This window comes from Diplotaxodon limnothrissa, linkage group LG11 (assembly GCF_057381915.1).
Source record: "Diplotaxodon limnothrissa isolate DT_005_m linkage group LG11, D_limnothrissa_male_GT1.1, whole genome shotgun sequence".
Taxonomy (NCBI): domain Eukaryota; kingdom Metazoa; phylum Chordata; class Actinopteri; order Cichliformes; family Cichlidae; genus Diplotaxodon; species Diplotaxodon limnothrissa.
Genome location: NC_140606.1, coordinates 17,935,096 through 17,956,742, shown reverse-complemented (window position 1 = coordinate 17,956,742; position 21,647 = coordinate 17,935,096). Strand labels below are relative to the sequence as shown.

At 39.8% G+C, this 21,647-nt stretch overlaps 1 protein-coding gene across 1 annotated transcript; it reads right to left on the bottom strand.

Annotated features, from left to right (window-relative positions):
• Positions 1-4,968: 4,968 nt before the first annotated feature.
• On the bottom strand, positions 4,969-17,528 carry mboat1 (membrane bound O-acyltransferase domain containing 1). Its single transcript, XM_085365231.1, has 13 exons — positions 17,439-17,528; positions 16,839-16,984; positions 15,678-15,755; positions 14,115-14,210; positions 12,609-12,664; positions 12,168-12,222; positions 9,686-9,878; positions 8,124-8,316; positions 7,907-8,010; positions 7,724-7,788; positions 7,502-7,634; positions 6,961-7,112; positions 4,969-5,134 (listed from the first exon to the last, which is right to left on the bottom strand). The coding sequence occupies exons 1-13, from the start codon at positions 17,526-17,528 to the stop codon at positions 4,969-4,971; spliced, it is 1,527 nt and encodes a 508-aa protein (XP_085221357.1).
• Positions 17,529-21,647: the final 4,119 nt, after the last annotated feature.

Genomic DNA, 21,647 nt, shown 5'->3' with positions numbered 1-21,647 from the left:
GAGAGGCAGCTCTGCGTCACAGCAAATGTATTTATTTTGTTATAATATTCAGACTGGTATTCATGTACGTTTGTATTGTGTTTCTTCTATATCTCAAAGGGCCGTGAAAATATTTATCAGCACAAAATATACCTGCGTGAGTATATTTTAGCAGCTTTCTATGCCATGAAGGACCCAGCGGCTGACCGCTTTATGTCACAGTCTGAACTCACTACGCTTGTTCTAAAAAGACTAAGGAGACCCTGTATACCCTGTATATGACTGTTTTCAATATTTACCGCGTGGGTAAGAGTGATCCTGAAGAATGATAATAATGAAGAAAATGAACGCGTACATATATGTAGCTAGGATTTTTGAGTTTTTTATCTTGATTGCTTGATATCCACCTTGCATGCACTGTTAATAAAAAGAAACCTTAATTTAAAAAAACAGTATGTTGTAAGGTTGTGCATCACAGCAGGATGACTCACTGGTGGAGGATAAAGGAGAGGTAAAGTACTCATGCTGGAATAAGATGCACAAGTTATTTAAAATAAATAAAAACTATTTTGTGGCCACAAAGAATCATGTGCTTCAATTTAAGATGGCTAGCGATAAACTTCAGTTGCTTAAAATTGGATTGTCTGTTCAAAGCAAAAAGGATTTTATGAAGGATGGGAAAGGTTTGCAGTAATAACAGCAATTTGCCTCTTTGAACCGCGCCGTTAAATGGCCTGTCCCAGGCTTTAAGGCTCTCTTCAGTGTGCCAGCCGCAGTAAAAACATATAATCTCAGTTAAAGTATGGTAATACTGCCTTTTCCTGGATACCATTTAAAATACACGACTGAAGTTATTGTGCTATTGAGAGCCAACAAGATCTCCAGTTCACAGAAATTTTGAGCTGCGATCTCTTTTTGTTGTTGTTGTTTTTTGAAAATAAGGTAGAAAAAAAGAAATGTTTGAATCCAGCATGCTGCAGTCAAATGCATGCATTGAGGATCTTTTTTGTTTGACGTTCTGGTGTTCCTCGAATGCTGTGAGTTGGTAAGTTGTTTAAATTCATTGCATTGGTACAAGCAGGAGCTGAGATCAGCTTCATCTCTCTAGGAAACTTCATTTTAGCCGAGAATAATCAGTTTGCCCAGTTGCTCCTGTGTCGTGATGGAGTCCAAGGGGCTGAAAAATTCATGTTCTGCTGTCTGTGAAGGTAAAGATGTGCTCTGTGCAACTGTATAAAGAATAGAACCATTAAAATAATCCTTAAATATAATGTAGACGGATAAAACTGGTGTAGATTATAGGAGTGTGTTGCTGTGTTTTGTTTCAGAATTGATCTGCTTTGATTAAAGTTGCGACCTGGCTGCAAACATCTTCCCTAGTGTGGACTTTGCCAGAATGTTCTGCATGAGGACGCTGTTTTTAAATGTATGTAATGTAAATGCGTGGCCTGCAGCTCTTCAGCCATCAGGCTATCTGCAAATGATGATTAATTTTGCCTCTTCACACCAACGCAGTGGATGTTAAATCAAAGTATCAAGATGGAATTGAAGTGCAGACTTCCAGGTTTAATTCTCAGGGTTTAGCAAAAGTATTTCATTCACTGTTTAGGAATTACAAGCATTTTGAAAGTCATTTCAAAACTTTGCCTTTGGATCATTAACATTCTGTCAGCTTGGGAAAGTGAAGCTGTGCTTTTCTTTATGATCCAGGAACTTCCAGCCTCTCCTCCTTTTTTAATATCTCTTCCTACTCCTGTGCAAGCGTTTGGATCAAATAGTAGCAAAGATTTAGGAGGACTAGCACAGAATGCATGAACAAATGAAAGACAAGGACTGAGCCTGAACAATAAGTGGAGGCTTTTTCTTGTTTTATATTGTTCATTAAGGACAGTTAAATTTTGTTTTGTTATTTGTTTCGATGATGAAATGTATGATAATCTTTTCTTTTTTCATTCTGTAATTTGATCAAACTTCATAGATTAGTCATTTTTTCCTTTCATCCTGTACATTTTTGTAGCTTGTGTGGAAAACTTATCCAACTTGTTTACACATTTTTAGGTGACAGGTTGAGGATTTCTAAGAAATATGCAAACACTACAGCTGACTAAAAAAAAGGTGCATACTCTCAACTTTTCTAATCCCTCTAGATGATTGGTTATATTTGCAAAAACTAGCTATGCAAGCATCCATACTTTTCTGATCAGCTGTTGTTGTTTTAATAACAGCTGAGGTATTTGAGTCTCTCTAAAATGAAAACAGTCAGGCAGTGTAGTGATTGTTCACTTCATTTTATACATGTTTGTTTTCCTCTCGTCTTGCCTCACAGTTGTCATTACGTGACTGAATTCAGGCAGAATCACTGCACACGCGCACACACACACACCCACACACGTCTGTGTCACATGGGAAAAGACGTGACACAAGGGACAAAGACGGAGCCCCTTTGAGAATATCATCCGAGGTTAAATTGCTGTGGGGAGAGGCGTCGCATGGAGAAGGAGAGCAAACTGTAAGAACGAACACAGCAAATGTTTTCTTCTGACATCAGAAATTGTTTGTTCCTAAAAGAGGTTTTACAGTCACATCTTCAGAGCACAAAAACAAAAAGCGTCTTCGTTATAGTTTATAATAAACCTGCAACAGAGTTTCATTCGAGCTTTATTTGTTACTCAGACTTTCCTCCACACAAAACACTAAAATGGAGCACTGGTGTAATCAGAAAATCTCACATTCTCACAGTCAGTACAATTAGACAGCAAACATCATCAAAGCAAATACAAAAATATCTTCAGTATCGGTATTAAATCATTTAAATAGCTGCTCGTCAACATATTCATACTGTAAATCTGCCCCTCTGCTCGTCTTCCTGCTCTAAAATCACAGCGCCGACACAGAAACCCGTGGAGCCACAAATATGTTGCCGGGTTAATGAGGCCTGTGGGTACCAAGTGTAATACACTCACACTTTTTAGACCCAAATGTACTCATGTACGTTCAAAGATTACCATATTCAAAAAAAATTTAATAGCATTTTTAACTTCCTTTAAAATACCCTGGTATGTCTATTTTTTAAGTGTTAAATTCATGCTTTCTCCTCATCCCAAGTTTTGTGAAGCAGCTGTAACATCACCTGATATGTCAAAAAGTCAAGCCTCAAAGCAGAGCCTTAATAAATTTAAGGGTTTAGTCAGTATGTAAAAAGTGAGCCAAACAGGCGAACATTTTCTGTCGTTATCAAGTTTAGATTAAATTCCAACACGGATAATAAAAAAACATTAAGATTGTTCTTCTAACGTGATTAAACGTGATGCACTAGGCAACTTGTATAATGCATTGTAAGACATTTTCAAATGTGATGCGCATTTTCTTTACAAAACAACATCTTGCACTGCAACTCGTGTTATAACAAACGTATTGAAAAGCTATCACATAGCCACGACTGTGCCACCTTTAAAACTACTAATGCTCCAAAATCTGTAATCAGTCCTAAAATTTAAAAAAAAAAAAAAAAAGTACTGCAAAATAAATTAAAAAGGCAAAGGTGTCTCGTGTTTACAGTCTGTAATCTGCACATTAACTTCTAGTTTTTCAGCATCATCTGTGCAAAAGGAAACGCTTGTGCAGGGAAGAAAATGAATTCTGATGCAACGCCATCGTGTCACATGGAAAAATGGCTGTTTATGTCAGTCAGATGACTTTTCTTCATGACTTGGCTCAGCTCAGTTCACACAACCACCAGATGTCTCTGTTAAATCAAAACGGAAACATCACTTTTTCAGATCATAATTTCCATTTTGAGCCTTTTCTCAGCTTCCTTGACATTTTGCCAACAGGGACTGAGCACTGTGCACATTAACTACCTTCACTTTTGTCACTGTTAGAGAAAAGGGGACTTTCAGTAGAGGAATAGATCAACTTTACTAATTTAACTATGGGAAGTGTACTTTGGCTTTCAACCAACAGGGGCAAAAGATTTCATTTTATTTCTTACCTTTTCCTTTTTGTTCACAGGGACTGAAGCCAAGAAATATAGAAACTATAAAATACTAGTCTCCTCACCTGAAGGAGCTGCCATACTCATTAAAAACATTAGTAATGGTTAACAGTAATATTAAGGCTTCCACTAAAAAGCTTAAGAGCTCCATGGTCTGATTAGTTTTTCATGTGGTTTTAATCCAAGCCAGTAAACAGTGGAAGTATTGTGACAGTTCATGATTAGGTCCACACACTCGGGGGTCACTGACAGTGGCTGTTGGGATATAACAGTGGGGCGAACCATCACCCACACAGATCTACAAAATCCTCTGGGCAGAGCGAGTGCAGCGGGTGCAGCCTCCTCTTGGCATGCTCCTCTGCAGCCTCACAAGGGCAGCCTTTGTGTGCCGCCCGAATGCGACCGAGTACAAACATGTCTAAGAGCGACTATATGTGCGTTTTTGTTTCCTAGTGTCTATTTATGCATGAGTTTGCGTGTGCATGTGTCCTGGTATTTGTGGCCCGTTTATGAGCTGCAGACCCGTTGTGCTGGCTGAGATCCCACCAGTCAGTGGGACAGCACAGATTGAGGACAGGAACGAAAGTGAGTCTCAATACTCTCTTCACACTGTTGTATTGTTGTTGGAGGAGGCAGGCTGGTGCTGGTGAGATGGCCAAGGAGGGAGGAAAAGCTGCAGGGAGCGGGAGTAGGTAAAAGGGGAAAGGGGGTTGGGGGCCAGCATTCTGGTGGCGGTGGTGGTGGTTGTACCAGAACCATTTCCTCAGCTGAGGTTTTTCTTCAGTGTCTGCCTGATGAGCTTCAATCATGGGAGAGGGCTCTCCCCGTACACATCCAGTACCATAAGTACAAATTTCCTTTACTCTGTATAGTCAAAAAACAAATAGCACAATGTTTTCCCATTTCAAGCTGGCTGAATGCCCTAGGGATACTCATTTGTCTTTGAGAGGAGACAGAGTCCTAAAAGCCTGGTAAAAGAACGCGAAGTGAGATTTTCAGTCTTTGTCATTGTTGTTGGAGTGAACATGCTGGCACTGGGCTGAGCACGGAGCGGAGGAGGAGACAGAGGAGGTTTTGGTGGTGGGTTCCCTGGGTTTATGTTTGCGATGCAGGGCGACTGCAGCCAGAATGCTGATTATGTGCACGTGGAAGTACATGGACCTAGGTGGGAAAAACAGAGTGGAACTTTTATTATGTAGGGAAAAAAATGATCCAGCTAGATTTATACTAGATTCATTAATAATTCAGATTAGAAACGAGCAACAATATCACACTTAACTACTAACTTATGACAAGAAACCATGCGCATTGTGTTTACAATGGGGCAAGCAGTCATCATATGTTTCAAAACTAGTCACATGGCAACAACATAATGCATTTAGGCACGTGAGTATGGTTAAGATGACCTGCTGAAGTTCAAACTAAGCAACAGAATGAGAAAGAAAGAAAGGTGAAGTGAGTGACTTTGGATGTGACATGGTTGTTGGTGCCAGATGGCTGGAGTATCCTGAGCATTTCAGAAACTGCTGAGCAACTGACAATTTCCCACACAACAGTCTGGTGGTCCAAATGGTTAAAAATAAATAAATAAAATAAAAATATATCTGGTAAGAAGCAGTTCTCTGGGTAAAAATGCCTTGTTGATGCCAGAGGTCAAAATGGCCAGACTACTTTAGAGCTGATAGGAAAGTAACGGTGATTCACATTATTACACCCAAATAATTACAACCAAGATATGCAGAAGACCGTCTCTTAATGCACAATAGTAGCAGAAAACCACACCATGCTGTCAGCTAAGAACAGGAATCTCACAGTGGCTCTCCAAAACTAGACACTGGAAGAACGTTGCTTGGATAAGATGCTGATGAGTTACAATTTCTGCTGCCAGATTCAGACGTTAGGGTCAGAGTTTGGTGTAAACACCATGAAAGCATGACTCTACAAGGCACGCCCTGCATGGTATTAATGGTTCAGGCTGCTGTTGGTGGTGCAATGGTGTGGGGGACCACACCTTGGTACACTTTGAGCCCATTAAGCTCAAACTGACCTACCTGACTATTGTTGCTGACCATGTTCATCCCTTTGTAACCACAATGTAACTAGTTTTTAATGGTGCTACCAGCACAATAACACACCATGCCAAAATGCAGAAAAAATTAACCCCAAAACTGGTTTCTTGAACATGTACTCAAATATCCTCCACAATCAACAGCTCTCAATCTAAAAGCACCTTTGGGATGTGGTAGTTTAGGAAATTCACATCATGGATGAGCAGCAAAGAAAATCTGTAGCAACTGTCATGCTTTTGCATGTCAGTATGGACTAATGAACCTAGGTGAGCCAATGCTGTGAAAAAACTGAAGCAGTTTTGAAGGCAAAAGGGCCTTCAAAGCTATACCATGCTAACAATACCAGTATTAGCATGCTAATACCAGTATTAACATGGTATACCTAATAAAATGGCCAGTGAGTGTGGATTAAAAATTAGTTCTAAGACCATCAAAATACACACGAACATGAAACGTCACCGAATTGTTTTATGTTTTTAAATAGTAAAGGATTTTTAAATACTACATAAACACAGTTGCGTGCTCCTATATGGTCTACAGGTGTGCAGACAGACATTTACTGCAGAAAATAAGGAAATAAAGGGGATTTATTATGCTAGAGCTAAAGGAGAATCTAGAGCATTGCAAAGAGCAGTCTCGGGGACTTGCCCTTACTTCCTGTCTCTCGCTCAACTGTCAAAGAGAGGAAATGTGGCCAAGAACGGTTTATTAACGCATGATATAAGAACTGTTGACAATCCACTCGGCATGCCTGTGGTTACAGTCAGCGTGATTATGCCTCTTTGGAAGTTTATGGATGTATGTAGAGGGGTTCCTGCTCACCTTCACATGTATGAGTACATAGAAAGATTAATAGAACGCAGAACCACACAGAGTTGAAGCAAAAGGATAATTTGATTAAAGCGGGGTATGACGTACCTGTAATAAACTATAGTGTAGTTAACTGCAAGAAGGAGAAAAGGCATGACAGTGTAGCAGATGGCCAGCTGTGTGGCTGCCCAAGTCAAGATGTCATAACCCAGCTTCATCACTCTGGAGCCCAGGAAGTAATGACGAATTGACCTCCGTATCTGGTGGGGAGAGGCAGACGGACAACAATTATCGTTTAACAGATGACAGGATTAGTGTATTCAAGGAAAACTTTTGTTGAACTATTTAATTAACATGCGAGAAGCAGAAAGTGCCAAGTGCAATAAAAAGTCAGTTAAAGCTGTTCCCAGAGAGGTTTTGTTTGAACAGGCACCAAAAACATTTTTAGAGCCACTTTCATACTGATAAGATATGTTTTTGTTTGTAGTTGTACTGAGGAAACTGAAATATCCTTAATCTTCACAAAGCTACCGTTGTAAATGTAACAAGAGCTGTCCCATCTATTCATGGTCAGTTTGTGTCCATACAGTCCGATTACCTTCCATTTGTATTTTAGAGCATTACTTTGCAGATAATGTAGACAACTTACAGCTCTTGCTGCTATGGTGATGGGGATGGCGGTGAGGAAGGTAAAATAGTACCCTGGATAAACACCATGCCACAAAGCAGACAGGATAAAGGTCAACGCCAAACGGTGCTTTGGTGCTCGGTCATAGCACACCCTGAAAAAGGAACGGGTTGGGAATTTCACTTTTTTTTCCCCCACTTTCCGACTGTGCACACAATTTGATTTCACACTCGCAACACTTACGTTTTAAGCCAAATTCCTGTTCGAATATTCCAGTTGTCTATGAAGGTCTTGAAGCTGGTTGCTGTCTAAAAGAAAAAAGATCAATAGCTACAATAAGAGTGTGCTCCAGTGTCTAATTAACTCACAATTGGACACAGTGCTGAAAGATCATGGTCTCGATTTTAAGCATCTGAAACGCGGCACCTCAATCCCGATGATGTTGAGGTTGCTGATGAGGTCCCAGGATGGCTTTCCATGTTCATCCATCCCAAGGAAACCATATCCTGCAGCATTGTTGACTGCATCAGCTGACAGAGGAAGAAGAAGATCATCACATGACATCCGTGGCATTTGTCCCCAGAAGCAATAAAAAACAAAACAAACTGGCCAAGTAAAACACACAGACGCACTAAATACCCACCTAATGTCCAGGCGAAGTAGAATTTGGGCCTTGCAGCTTGTATGGAGAAGAAAGCATAAGTGAGCCTGGTGAGAAAGGAGGCTTGGCTCACAAAGTCGGGGTCAACGTTGTACTTTATGGGCAAGGACCGAGTGACAGTAAGGAAGAACAGCATACAGCCGGCGCAGACTAGCAGCTTATGACAAACGGCGTTCTGCAGAGAAAGCAAATTACTTCTGAGCACTGATAGAAGCACCATTACAAATGGAGAATATTAGGATTACCATTAAATCTTAAGCAATCAGCATCTATGGCTTAACTTAACCCAAGAGAAACCAGAAACAAACTATCAGTTTGTAGCTCTGCTCTAGTGGATACATTTAAAATGTTCACCACAGAAGTTACACATTTTCTTTGAAGCTGAAAAAAGTCCTCCTGGGTACCTCAGTAATATCTGACCTTCTGCGACTATATGTTTGTAGCAGATTTTTATCTAGTCCACATCAGCCAAGACCTTTCTATAGTTTTTTTATGAAAATGAAGCCATGCAAAACTTTAACCTCCCTACTGAAGGTATTTTCTGAGTTATAGGCCCCCATGTAATTTATGCTAAAGAGGTTAGGTTGAAATTTGGTGCTTTTTAGGTAACCTTATTGTTTTTTCCAGCATAACTCCTTAAGTACAACAGCTATCACATGAAACAAATTTCAGCTATTAAAAACTGCAACCAATGTAATTTTACACCCTCTGCAAGTTTTACAATGTAAAGAAAAATCTAATTTTCTATAATCAACTTTCAGCGCTAGCATCACGGGATGCATCATAATTTTGATAGCAACTTTGCACAGATTTCAATTACTATGACAGAGTAACCGAAATAAACATTTATAGCTTAGACGTTTCATTTGTTTTCTGAGAATTCAATAGAGAACTTCAAGGGTGTTTTCACAATGTTGGATAGATAACAGGTCAAAAGAAGTTACATCATAGCAAGGTCGTTTTGCTCTTTAGTCCTTAAAAGTCCTGGCCTGCTAACGTGAATTTTAAGGGCCTGTAATTCCAAAAATATTCATTGTGCGTAGGTGAAATTTTGCACATCTTTATTCAATTTAGACTTCTCTAAACACCTGTTCTAAGTTTTATCTACTCTTGTTTCTGTAGGATATCAAGAAGGCCAGATCCTCATGTCAATTCAGACACGCAACTCTTGCTGTGAACTTGTGTAAACTTATTTCCAAGGAACAGCCAATCAGAAGAAAACTAGCTAAGAAGATGGGGAAGAGAGTCAAAATGACCTACTTCAGAAACTGAATCAAGTGTAAGCATGCACCACATCCCAGTAAAAGAATTATTTTTGAACTGTGAATGATGTAAAGTAAAGGACAGTTCAAACGCTCTTTCAATAAAACAAGAACAAGAAGTAAAGCCACTGTAGTAAAGTTACAGAGATTCCAACCAATGGAAGACGAAACATATTGCTGGATAAGCATTTAATCCCCCTCCTGATAAAACAATAACCTATCAATATAAAAATGAAAAAAGTTAAAGACTACAAGAGTAGTAACCAGTATTCATGAACTTACCAGAGGTGATGGGTCCTGGGTCTTATTGTAGCCATTCTGCCGATTACTTGAGGCATGCTGCTGCTTGAGCCTCGTGCTGATGTGTCTGCCCTCTATGAAGTCTATGTACTCTTTGTAGTTACTGCATGGCCCCACCAAGACACTCAGAAAGTTCAGATTGTAACTCAGGTACTCGATGAGAGAAGGCCTCACACTACAAAGAGACGAGGCAGAAATCACTGAAAAGAAACAAACCTTTTCGAAACACTAACTGAGATCGCTTTGAGTGAAACGTGACGGTGCTACTTTAGATTTTCTTCCAAGGTGATCTGAGAAATACATGCCATCTAGTTTTAAATTAAACATCCAACAGGTCATGATCAGTCAGCATCATTGCTCGCCTTTAACTCTGTTTCTCTGACCCTGTACATATACCAGCTGCCGAGCAATAAAACGAACCAGGATGGGTATTAAAACCTGACCTAATTCATGACCAAATGTGCTTCCATCCATGTTACAAACTATGTGTAATATTTACAGTACAGGAGAACTTGTATGCAAAACTGGAATAAGGACAATGTCTGGTCCCTGATAAATAAGAACAAAATTAGTCCAGTTAATCGAATATTTAAGTATTATGACAAACACATCAATTACCAGATTTACAGCTACTGGGTTATTGCACAGGTAGGCGGCTATATTTTATGGCTGCTTTTAAAATACATTTTAATTCATTTTAAAACGGCATGCATAGTACAGTCCATTGATAATGTGATTTCATGAATTCACATGCACAAAAATGTTTTTCCATGCAAAACGATGTCTCTTTTCTAAGTTCCCAGCATGCTTTTTTCCATAAATAAACTATTCACCATGATTTCATGTCCTTGTCATTGTCCTTCGTGGCTAAAGGAAAAGAAACAGTTATTTATTCTTTAAATAAGGTCCAAGTTCAGATGCACTGTTAAAGTATCTGCACATCTTTGCTGCACATGTAAACTTTACATTATAGGATTACACTCACCAGTTACGTTATTAGGTACACCTGCTAAACTGCTCCTTAATCCAAATGTGTAGTCAGTCAATGACATGGCAGCCACTTAATGCATTTAGGCATGTAGACACGGTCAATGCTGAAGTTCAAACCGAGCAGTACAGTATAGAATAAAGTTGAATTAAGTGGATTTGAATGTGGTATAGTTCTTATTGCCAGACTGGTGGTTCAGAAAAAGCTGATTTTACTGGGATTTTCTCACACAATTATCTCTGGAGTTGGTCAGAAAAAGAGAAAATCTCCAATAAGCAGTGGTTCTCTAGGCAAAAAAGAATCGCTGATGCCAGAGCTCAGAGGAAAATCGCCAGATTGGTCAAGCTGATAAGAAGGCAATAGTAGCTCAAATAACCACTTGTTACAACTAAGAGCTACAGACGAGCATCTGTAAATAGAACATTTATCAACCCTTGAAGCACCAGGTACCACACTGAGGCTACAACTCACACGAGCTCACCAAAACTGGACAGCACAAGACTAGAAAAGGTTACCTGGTCTGATAAGTCTTAATTTCTGGTGCAACATTTGGGTCGGGGTCAGAATTTTGTGTAAACACCATGAAAGTATGGATCCATCCTGGTTTGTATGAACAATTTAGACTGGTGGTGGTGGTGTAGTGGTCTGGGGGCTATTTTTGTGCCACACTTTGGGCCACTTAGCACCATATGCGCATTGTCCAATGGCACAGCCTACTTGAGTATTGTTACTGACAATGTCCATCTCTTTATGACCACAATGTACTCATTGTCTAATGATTGCTTCCAGCATCATATCTCACAGCTCACATCATCGCAAACTGTAGTGGATTCAAAAGACCTCCACAGTCACAGTTGAATAGAGCACCTTTGAGTTGTGATGGTACAGGAATTTGAAATCATTCTGCATAATGAAGGTGTAGCTGACAAATCTGCAGCAGCTCTGTGATGCAGTCATGTTGACAAAGACCAGGGGTAGGCAACTCCAGGCCTCGAGTGCCAGTGTCCTGCATGTTTCAGGTGTGTCCCTGATCCAATCACAGCTGATCTATATGGCCAAATTACCTCCTTAGCATGTCTTGAAGTTCTCCAGACGCCTGGTAACAAACTAATCATTTGATTCAGGTATGTTGACCCAGGGTGAGATCTAAAACCTGCAGGACACCGACACTCGAGGCCTGGAGTTGCCCACCCCTGATATAGACTAAAATTTGAAGAATGTTTCCTGCACCTTGGTGAATCAGTGTCATGAAAAATAAAGAGTTTGAAATGCAAAAGGGGGGCCAACCCAATACTAGCAAGTGTACCTAATAAAGTGGCTGGTATATGTACGTTTATCTATGCAGACTTGAAGGCTAAAATCGGACATAGGAAAATCCCAAAGATCTCTAGTCTGTTAAAATTAGACTCTGTTTAAAAAAACCACACACACAGTTACCACAGTAAGTTACTAACTTGCTTTGCTGTGTAAACTTACTTTATAGCCATGAGCTTCTGCTCCTGTGTCAACTGTTCAGTCTTCTTACACATACCTGAAAAAAATATGGAGTTGTTGATATCTTTAATTCCCCCCTCCCCCCTTCTCTTGTCCTTCTTTAACAGATGTTTAATTCTGACTCTAAGAGACTTTTTCACTGAAACACTAACAACTCACAATGGAAAAAAAAAAACACAAATGTTACTAACAACATCAATGACTGCACATTTTGTGGCTCACAATTATGACTTCGACATTACATTAGAAGAGAATCAGAAGGACGCGTTTTAATAAAAGCCTAGGCTACATGTTTTACAACAGGTGTGAAAATGTGTGTAAAAGCCTGTCATCCCTGTTAAGTTACTCAGACAGCATGCTGTGAAAGGCTTGCCAATGTGCTGAGCTTCCATATGTATGTGTGCATCCACTTGTCTGACTTACCGTCATGGAGCTGGAAAGCCAACGTGGTGAGCTTCTGTGTTACTATCATCAAAGGTCTGGGCAGAGAAAGATGGTAAATTATTGTTTTTAATTTATCTTAAGAAGTTTAGAAATTGATGCTCACAACCTGTGCCTGATTGTAGGTGGGCAAATTTGAAAAGATTTCACTTTAATAATCATTTTAAATTGTATAAATGTTGCAAGTATGATAGCATAGCAATTCTAATATATGTTTTTGTTTTGTTTTTTAAGTGAAAGTAAAAACTTAAGCCATTTAAAGCATTACCAATTTAAGCACAGCACTTCCCAAGCTCACCGAGCCTCTGTGAGAGACTCTTGGATTTATTTACCATTGTGAATCACTTCATTCTTCTCTAGTTGTGGCAAATCAGGTCACTTATTAATCCAATGCAATACTTTCCTATCCCCAGAGCTTCATTGGATCATCGGGCCCCTTTTAAACCAGCACAGCTAGATTTTCAGCTTATCAAGCACACATTTAGGAAACTCATGTGAATGTGTGTCCACATATAAACTACGTCTCTCTTGCACACACACACTAGTTTGTGTTGGTGTGAGGGCTGCATTGTGTGCACAGCATGGAAAACTGAGGCAGAGAGAGGCTGGCCATGTGGCTGGCAGTGCCAGCTCAGTGAGAGCTGGCAGGGGGCTCTGAAGTAATGTTTTCAGCCAGTATGTGCAAAACTCCAGTACTATAGCATACAGGCTCCATTTTCCATTTTGTACATTATAGAGCGGGCATAGTACCTATGATTTTCATGTCAAGTGTCAATTTCAGTTCATGGAAATGCTCTTGAACAAATGCAAACAGACTTTAGAGACAATGGCTAGATGCATAACACCCTACTAAAGACAGAGCAAGAAATATAGAGGGAAACCAGAAATCTATCAGCATGAATGACTGCTGTTCAGTCTGACTCACACAACCTTTGCTCAGAAACAAAGTTAAGTAGTGAATGTAGTTTGTTTTTTGGGTTTTTTTGTACTGAATTGATACCGAAACATGAAAGTGTATCAAAAAATAAAATAAAATCTGGATCCCTAATTCAATATGGGATCACCAGAGGCTGACTCACAGTCCTGGCTGCTCATCTCTAAAGTCACATGGAGTCTAAATGAGGCTGCCAACAAATTAATCCGCACTGGAACAAGGCAAAGTAGCTGCTGCTGAATACAGAGGCCAGCAAAGTCAGCTGTCGCTTTATAAAGTATAACCACACATAGAAAAACAGACATTTCCAATTAAAATGGGAGGCAGAAAGCAGCCTAAGCTGGGCAGCGTCAACTGTGAACAATGCTGCTGCTATTTTTTTTTTCTTCAGTTGTTTTATATGTACACAAGGCTGGGGGAGTCGGTGTGTAAGCTGGTACCACCAAGGGTGGAAACTGATAACGTATCTAAACCTCAAATGTCTCCATAATGTGCTGTCACAAAGAAGGTGTGGCAAAGAGGAGAGAGAAAGAAATGCTTCAGATTTTCCTCACCCAGAGAAGTCAGTGGAAGGTATTCCATAGTTAAAGATGAAGACTCGGCTCACTTGGCACGCAGTCAGATAGCCCATAGATATCACCATGGAATACCTGAGTGGAAAAGAATGACACAAAGTAAATAAAGTAAAGGGCAGTTCAATCAATCATTTAATACAATACCTAGAAAAAAAGAAAAAGGACAAGCTGGTGTGGTAACAGTTGAGTCACCAGTAAATGCATTTGAGGAGATTAAGAAGTTTCCTTAACTTATGAGTCATTAGAAATTACTGCAAGTGATTGTTGCCTCTCTGGGTTACTTCACAAAAATTTAAAAAAAAAAAAAAAAGTGAGCATAATGTTTCTTTTTTTTTTTTAATATTTGTGCCATTTACACTACCTCTAAAACTTCCAGCATGGTTTAACTTTGACAAGACGCAACTATTTCATCACACTCTCAAATGAAAAACAAAAGAATGAACAGGCACAGGTAAGAACTTGTGTCATTTCTGCAGGACTGAAAACCTGATATTCTGCTTTACATTTCACATTGTCAAAAAATTTTAAACAGTTACAAACATCGGCATATCTTAAAGTAATGATCACCCGTTGTTCTGATCGTTCCCTAGATTGTCCTGGCTTTAACCTAAAATGTTCAATTACTTTGTTTCCCCGTGTCAGTGACACAGAGGTGTGTGTCCAGAAGCCCATGTTGAGTTTACACAGTGTTTTGCCTCCAAAGCCATAGAACAATACCAGTTCTACTTTGCTCTACCTACAGGTAATCCTTGAATACCTCACCAAGATAACCGTACAATTTTGCTCTAGTAATAAAAAAACAAAAAAGCAACAACTGCCAGACACACCTGAGCCATGCTGTCTGAAGTCAACACCCATATCCACCCAGACATAATGGAAAATGTGCATGTGCTCTTAAGAGTTCCACTGAAACCCTGTAAACATGAAAGTTTCAACATCCGCATAAACACCTGCTAGCTATCTTCATGAGTAGACTGGTCAGGCTGGCATGCCTGGCTGCCTGTCGCCTGACGTGTTCTCCAAAGGTTTCATGCCTTTAAAAAAGTACTTTCGTTCAGGCCACATTGGAACAGGAAGACAAAGGGGGCGAGGTGAAGTAGAATGAAGTCTTTCTTGGAATGCGCGGCAGGGAGTGAATGAGTGGTAAACTTCAAGGGCTTAAACTGAGCAACTTAGCCCACCTATGAAGTGAATGGCTTGTGGGCTGGGTTGATCTCGTCTGGCAAGTTTGACCTGAAAACAGCAACAGCTAGTTCTGCAGCCCTATCATGGTAAACGCAGTCCTGTCAATCACATACCGGCTTGATGAAGCAGGCACGTCAGTCAATGCAACCGGAAAGGTGTGTGCGCGATGAGAACGACTACAACCAGACCAACTAGGCTTAATTCATGGTTACAGGAATTACGGGCAAAAGAGCAACAGTTGCATAATCCATGTAAGAATCCACTGGTGTTTCAGACTTTTGTTTCTGTCTTTCAGAATCCATTATATAGCCATTCCCTAGACTTTTATGTTTATTGGCCTTTGAGGCTTGAATTTACCTGTGCACATTGTTGAGGTCAGCTTTGATGATGATCAGGTAGTTTGCAACAACCACAGCCAGGATGTGAGATGAATACCTGCAGAAGTGACACAAAACATTCTGTAGGTCTTTTCAATGACACAGGCAGCATGTGCCAATACAACTTAAACACATTTCCCACAGATACCTGCTGCTAAAGCACTACAATACACACCCATACAAATACATGCGTTTCCAATTTGTCTCATGACCGCATACCCTCAGTGTTCTACTACAATTATAAGCCCGAGGCATTAAAAACATGTTCTAACTGTGCACCCAGGCCAGTTAGTACCATGGCTATTTCAATGTTGTAGTTTAGCATTGTCTTGCTGAAACAAACAATATGCATGTTGTCAGAGTGGCTATATTATTTTGCTCTAAAACTTACATTATTATTAATGTGGCCTTCACAAAAGGTGGATGATACCAATGCCTTGTGCATTAAAGGACCTAGACACCACAGATGATGCTGTAGTGGCAGGAGGCAGAAGTGTTTTCTTGATCTGGTTCACATGAAGTGTTCCTGAGCGCATGCAATAATTTTTCCTACAGAAGGTCTGTTTTTAGTGCTGCAGCCTGAGGGCCTGAGACCATATTCTTAAAGAACTGTTGATCCAGTGGTCTGGTCTTTTTCTTCTTACGTTGACCTGCTACCATGTTTTAAGCACATATTTTTCCAAGGACAACACCATTTTTTCTTTCAGCATTTAACACATTGCTTTGTAGTATTTTTCCAATTAAACGTGTGATGTAAATGATTCATTAATCACTGCATTCTGATTTTATTTAAATCTTATACAGGTGGGCCCACATACAGCCCACTTTGATATTAAGTGAGGCTAGTGAAACTCCCCTTTCTGTCATTGTAAAGACATTTGAATATTTAACCCCTGAGACTTCTTAGTAGAAGAAAAAGAAGTGCCGTTTCAGTACATCTTAGTTGTTCAACATAAGTGTGTGAAATTACAGAAAAAGTTCTGGTAGCTTATTGCCTAGACTGTTCTGTAATTATAAAATATAAAGTTTTTGTTCATTGACAGAAAACACTTTTTGAAACATGGACACATAAAATATCTTTGACTCACATACTGGAGAAAAAAATGAATGGAGCAGTGTGTGAGACAGTGCCATACATTACCATCCAAAGCAGAAGACGAGAAAACCAATACCGAGCAGAGCGGCAACAAAGTGCCTGACCAGGGGACTGACATGGGCCGGGCTGAGGTAGAGACGAAAGCAGAAGGCAGCAGTTAAGGCAAACAGCTGGCATGCCAGAAAATTCACCTGTGTGGGAAGAGATAAAAATGAGGATTGGGGTGAACAGCAAAGAGAGATAATCAACAAACATTTCACGTTTTATACTTTTATAGGCAATTAAGGGCTTTACGGTATATTATCATAGTGTACTATGATAGTGTAAAAATTTTATAGGGACGTAAAACAGCAGCGTATGACACGTTGCAGGACTGTATCGTTATTTTTATTATTAATAATTTTCTTTAAAACGACAGAATTTAGTTTTTGGACAAAGCCTCCAATAAAAGGACAATAATGTGGACGTGGACGACTTTTAAGGAGCCACGGCACGTGTGTCCCACAAGTGACACAAGGTTAATTGACGGAACATCATTTATGACATGAAATTTATTTATTTTTTAAGAAAAAAAACCAGTAATATATCAAAAGATTTAATTCTTCCGAAATAGCCCCACTGACTTGTGACTCACGCTTGTCCTACCTGATCAAGAGGAAAGCCCAAGTATTCACTGACAGGCAGCAGCCACTCGGATCCAGTGGTTTTAAACGGAGTCTGTGCCGGCTCGCCCATCCTACGCAGCTGTTCTGTCACGGCACCTCGGTTTGCCAGGTTATCTTTACGTGTGTTTGTAGCTAACTACGAACTATTTTCTGTGACTGAAATTCATCGTTTTCCCTTGAGCGCCTGTGACAAGTCAAACCAGTCGACAGACCAGGAACACTCCCTCCTCCTTCTTTCCCTCCCCGTCAGTACCAGTCGAGTTAGACAAAGGCAGGCGAAAAATAAATAGCCCTTCCGGTTGCGGCTTACAAAATAAAAGCCAATTCAAAGCGAATAGACCGCAGACTTCAACTAACCGCACAAATCTCTTCCAGCCTAAAGTCTTCTTTTAACCATACAATGTCCTAGAGTCCACTATTGATGAATGGAGAGCACAGATTGCTATTGTGTCCAGGCAAACGCAAAGTTGACTTGTGTGCTTTTGTTTTGAAAACATCAGCTTTATCACGAAAGACGAAATTAACCCATAATCCCGTGTGCATTAGCGCCAACATCCTAGTTAAACTTTAACCTTTACTTATGATGTTAAAAGTTTTAACAAGAATGTTGCAGCAGTTTTAAAAACATAAAAAATGTTATTACACATAACTTCCGGTGTTTTTTCGAACTTAACATCTCAGAACGTGCGTTTTCTTTCAGACTTACGGACAAAAGTTACTTATGAGCCAGTATAAACACAGTACTGTACAAAAGCTTTAAGCAACTCTTTATGTATTTATATTTTGCACGGAAAATGAGTAATAGGTGTAGTGTTTTATTGAAACATACATGGAAATACAGTATATAAGGGAAAAACAGAGTTTTTGGGAAAACTGATCTCAATGTCAATAATTTGCCTGAATTCTCTAAGGCAAGCTTTCTTCTCATCATTCAGGTAGTCTTCAGGAATAGTTCTCCAGACTTTTTTACAATGAAAGCTCGTCTTTGGATGTTGGCTGTCTTTTGTTTTGTTCTCTCCTAAAATGAAACTGCTCACATTGCTTCAATAATATTGAGGTCCGGGCTCTGGAGAGAATAGTCCATGAATAGTGCTTAATTGTGTGTTTTTCTATCCAGTTATGCCTTTACTGCATTGAGAGTGTGTTTGTGATCATTGCTGTGCTTTCCAGATGGTATTGGTGGATCAAAAAATCTCAGTAAATTTCTGTATTCACTGTACAAGAGCCTTAAATGTGTCCGGTCTTTGGTGGATTTCTTTCCTATTAGTAAAAAAAAAATGTTTTTCAGGAACTGTTCATCTCCTGTAAACAGTTTTTTTAAGACTGCCACTTTTCCTCCACTTGTCCAGTTTCCCCAAAGTTTTGTAAGAACACATTGCACAGCATGCTGAAATATGTCTCATTTTTTGGTCAGCAGCTCTTTGGTAATTACTTTATTAGTGCAAAACCTATATAACTTTATTTCTGCTGAACTGTTATCTTTGGCATCTTTCATGAGTTCCAACTAAAGAAATGTAAAAGAAATGTGTTGTTTTTGCAACAGGCTGCTAGTAACAAAGCTTATTTTACCTCATTTTAAAATGGATTCAATACATTTAAATACATAATGACAAAGCCCAAAATTTTTTGGAAATGCAGAAACTAGTGATGGGACGTTCTGTATCGAGGCTTCGGAGCGTGTGTCGAGTAATGGAGGGGGCGTTTCCGCGAAGCGCGTATCGAGGCTTGCTTCATTTATGGGAGGAGCTGAAAATGATGACGTCCGAAGCCTCGCTGCCCGGCTGTACCACGTGACTGGTTCATGAAGTGGTTCGAACTTTGCCGCGAGATATGACAGCGATATAAACCCTCAGACTTCATTCAAAATGTGGGTGTTTGATGGAGAGTTGCGGTTAGAGAGAGTTTGGAGACCGTTTGGAGGTTTATGAGAGTGAGGAGAGAAAGTCAGGAGAGAATGGAGCCAGCTAAGAAGAGGAGGATGTCCTCCCCTGTGTGGGAACATTTTGATTTTATTCCTCCCAACAAGGTATGTAAATTTCTACAGAAGATGTATTGTCATGATACTGATGGTGCAATACAATTTATGTTGAGCTGTCTTTACTTTTGTACAAGGTGAAGTGTTTGCTATGTGCCAGGGAGCTGGGATATAACAACAACACCTCATCCATGCTTAGGCACTACAGAGCTTTGCATGAGAATAAGAGGAACACCGATTGTGGAGCAAGACCAGGTGAGCCATCAAATGCAATGATAATATAGCATGCAGTAATGTTACTAAATGATATAACAATATTATACAACTGTTATAAGTTACGTGTGTGATATTTATATTTGTGCTTTGTCTTTATTGTCTTTCCTCAGGAGAACAATCTCAAATAGATGAAGACCTGGTCAGCATGGTGATTGAGGACTCCCAGCCATTTAGCATTGTGGAGGACAAAGGATTCAAAAGATTTGTTAAATCATTAAATCCCAGCTATGTTCTCCCCACTAAAAAGGACGTAAAAGCAGTGAAAATTTAGTTTTTACAGAATAAAATGTGAACAGGCAGGACTGAGGCTCAAAGCCTCAGTGTGTAGCTGTCCATACCTCAACGTTACAAAAGCACAACTACTGTCCACACCCCAACCACACCTCACCTCACAGTAAATGATCATTTCCATTTCAAGCATTTCCAAATAATCATTTCCCATACTGCCACTATAAATATACACAGTATACTGCCATCACTACAATATACATGTTTTACACACTCCTTTTGTTGTTGACATTTACAGGCTGTGTGCAAAATGCCACACTCTTCAAATTCATGCCAGCTATTATTTTTACGTCCAGTAGGTGTCCTGCTAGAGCAAATGAAGCTTCATGAAGCTTCGCGTTGGGGTGAACCAATTGGATGAAAAGCTTCAGTGCTTCATGGGGCTTCATCTGCCCATCACTAGCAGAAACCTTTCTACATGAGTTCACATTGTTGACAATGCATGTAGCATTCCACCAGTAAAAGGCATATGACAGGACATCTGGAGTTGCCAAAAGACACCCGAAGAACTCTCAGACCATGAGAAACAAAATGATCTGGTGAAGCTTCCTGTCTGGAAGAAACTAGGCACCTGTCACCATCCGTTAACTAAATCATGTTTTTCAGCAGCAGGAACTAGGAAACTAGTTAGGGTCAAGGGTAGGGATGGGTATTGATAAGATTTTCACGATTCAGATTCCATTTTCGATTCTGTTTAACGATTCGATTCTTTATCGATTCTCTTATCGATTCTTTTTAAAAAAGGAGAACACTAAGGTCGATTAGCTTAGAACTTTGTTTTATCTTCTCTTTGAACAAGATAGAAATTTAGGAGTAACATGGCCTTACAAACCCAGCAGTGAGATCTTAAGAGATCCAGCTTACGGCTCTTCAATGGGGTGTCACAGGGTCCCCAGGGAAAAAAATTGTAAATGTAAAATAATAAAATAAATATTCTCCTGTAGCAATAACAAAGTATAGCATAAATTATTCTGTAGCAATTACACAAGAATATCCAGTAATGTCCCTGCCTACAATTAAACACATTCACTTACTGAAAATCATCTGCTGTGGCAAATGGGTGCAAGCCTTTTACCACAAACTTAGTCACTGCTCGGTGACATTCGTCTATCCTGGCCTGAAAGGAGACGCTACCGATAGACTGCAGCAAGAACTGCCAGCATCTGAGCCAGACTCTGTCTGTCTCTCTCATCATGGTCACTTAAATGCACAGTAATGGCAGGTTTTGTAATAAGGCAGATCGTGCTAACATAATATGCACTGTTGTTGATTATTTACCTGCTGCATTAACGGGAGAGGACGTGCAAACGTTACCGCTGCTGCTGGGTTGAGATTCACGAGTCCGGAGCGGAATTAAAAACACGACATTCATTTAAGGTCATCGCGTTGTTTTGTGAGTAAATGCTTTTGCATAATCGTAGTGTTTCCTCCCTTAAATGAAATATCTACTTTGCAAGTATTGCAAGTTGCCCTGTTGTCATCCGTTCTCGTAAAGTATAACCAAACTTTTTAGCGTTTGAGCTGCTTAGGCGCCGTGTTTCCTGCCAGGTAAATGACGCTCCGCAACGTGGTGACGTCATTCGGGGCGACTGGAATCGATAAGGGAATCGTTTGCAAAAATGGCAAACAATTCCAAGGAATTGAAACAGT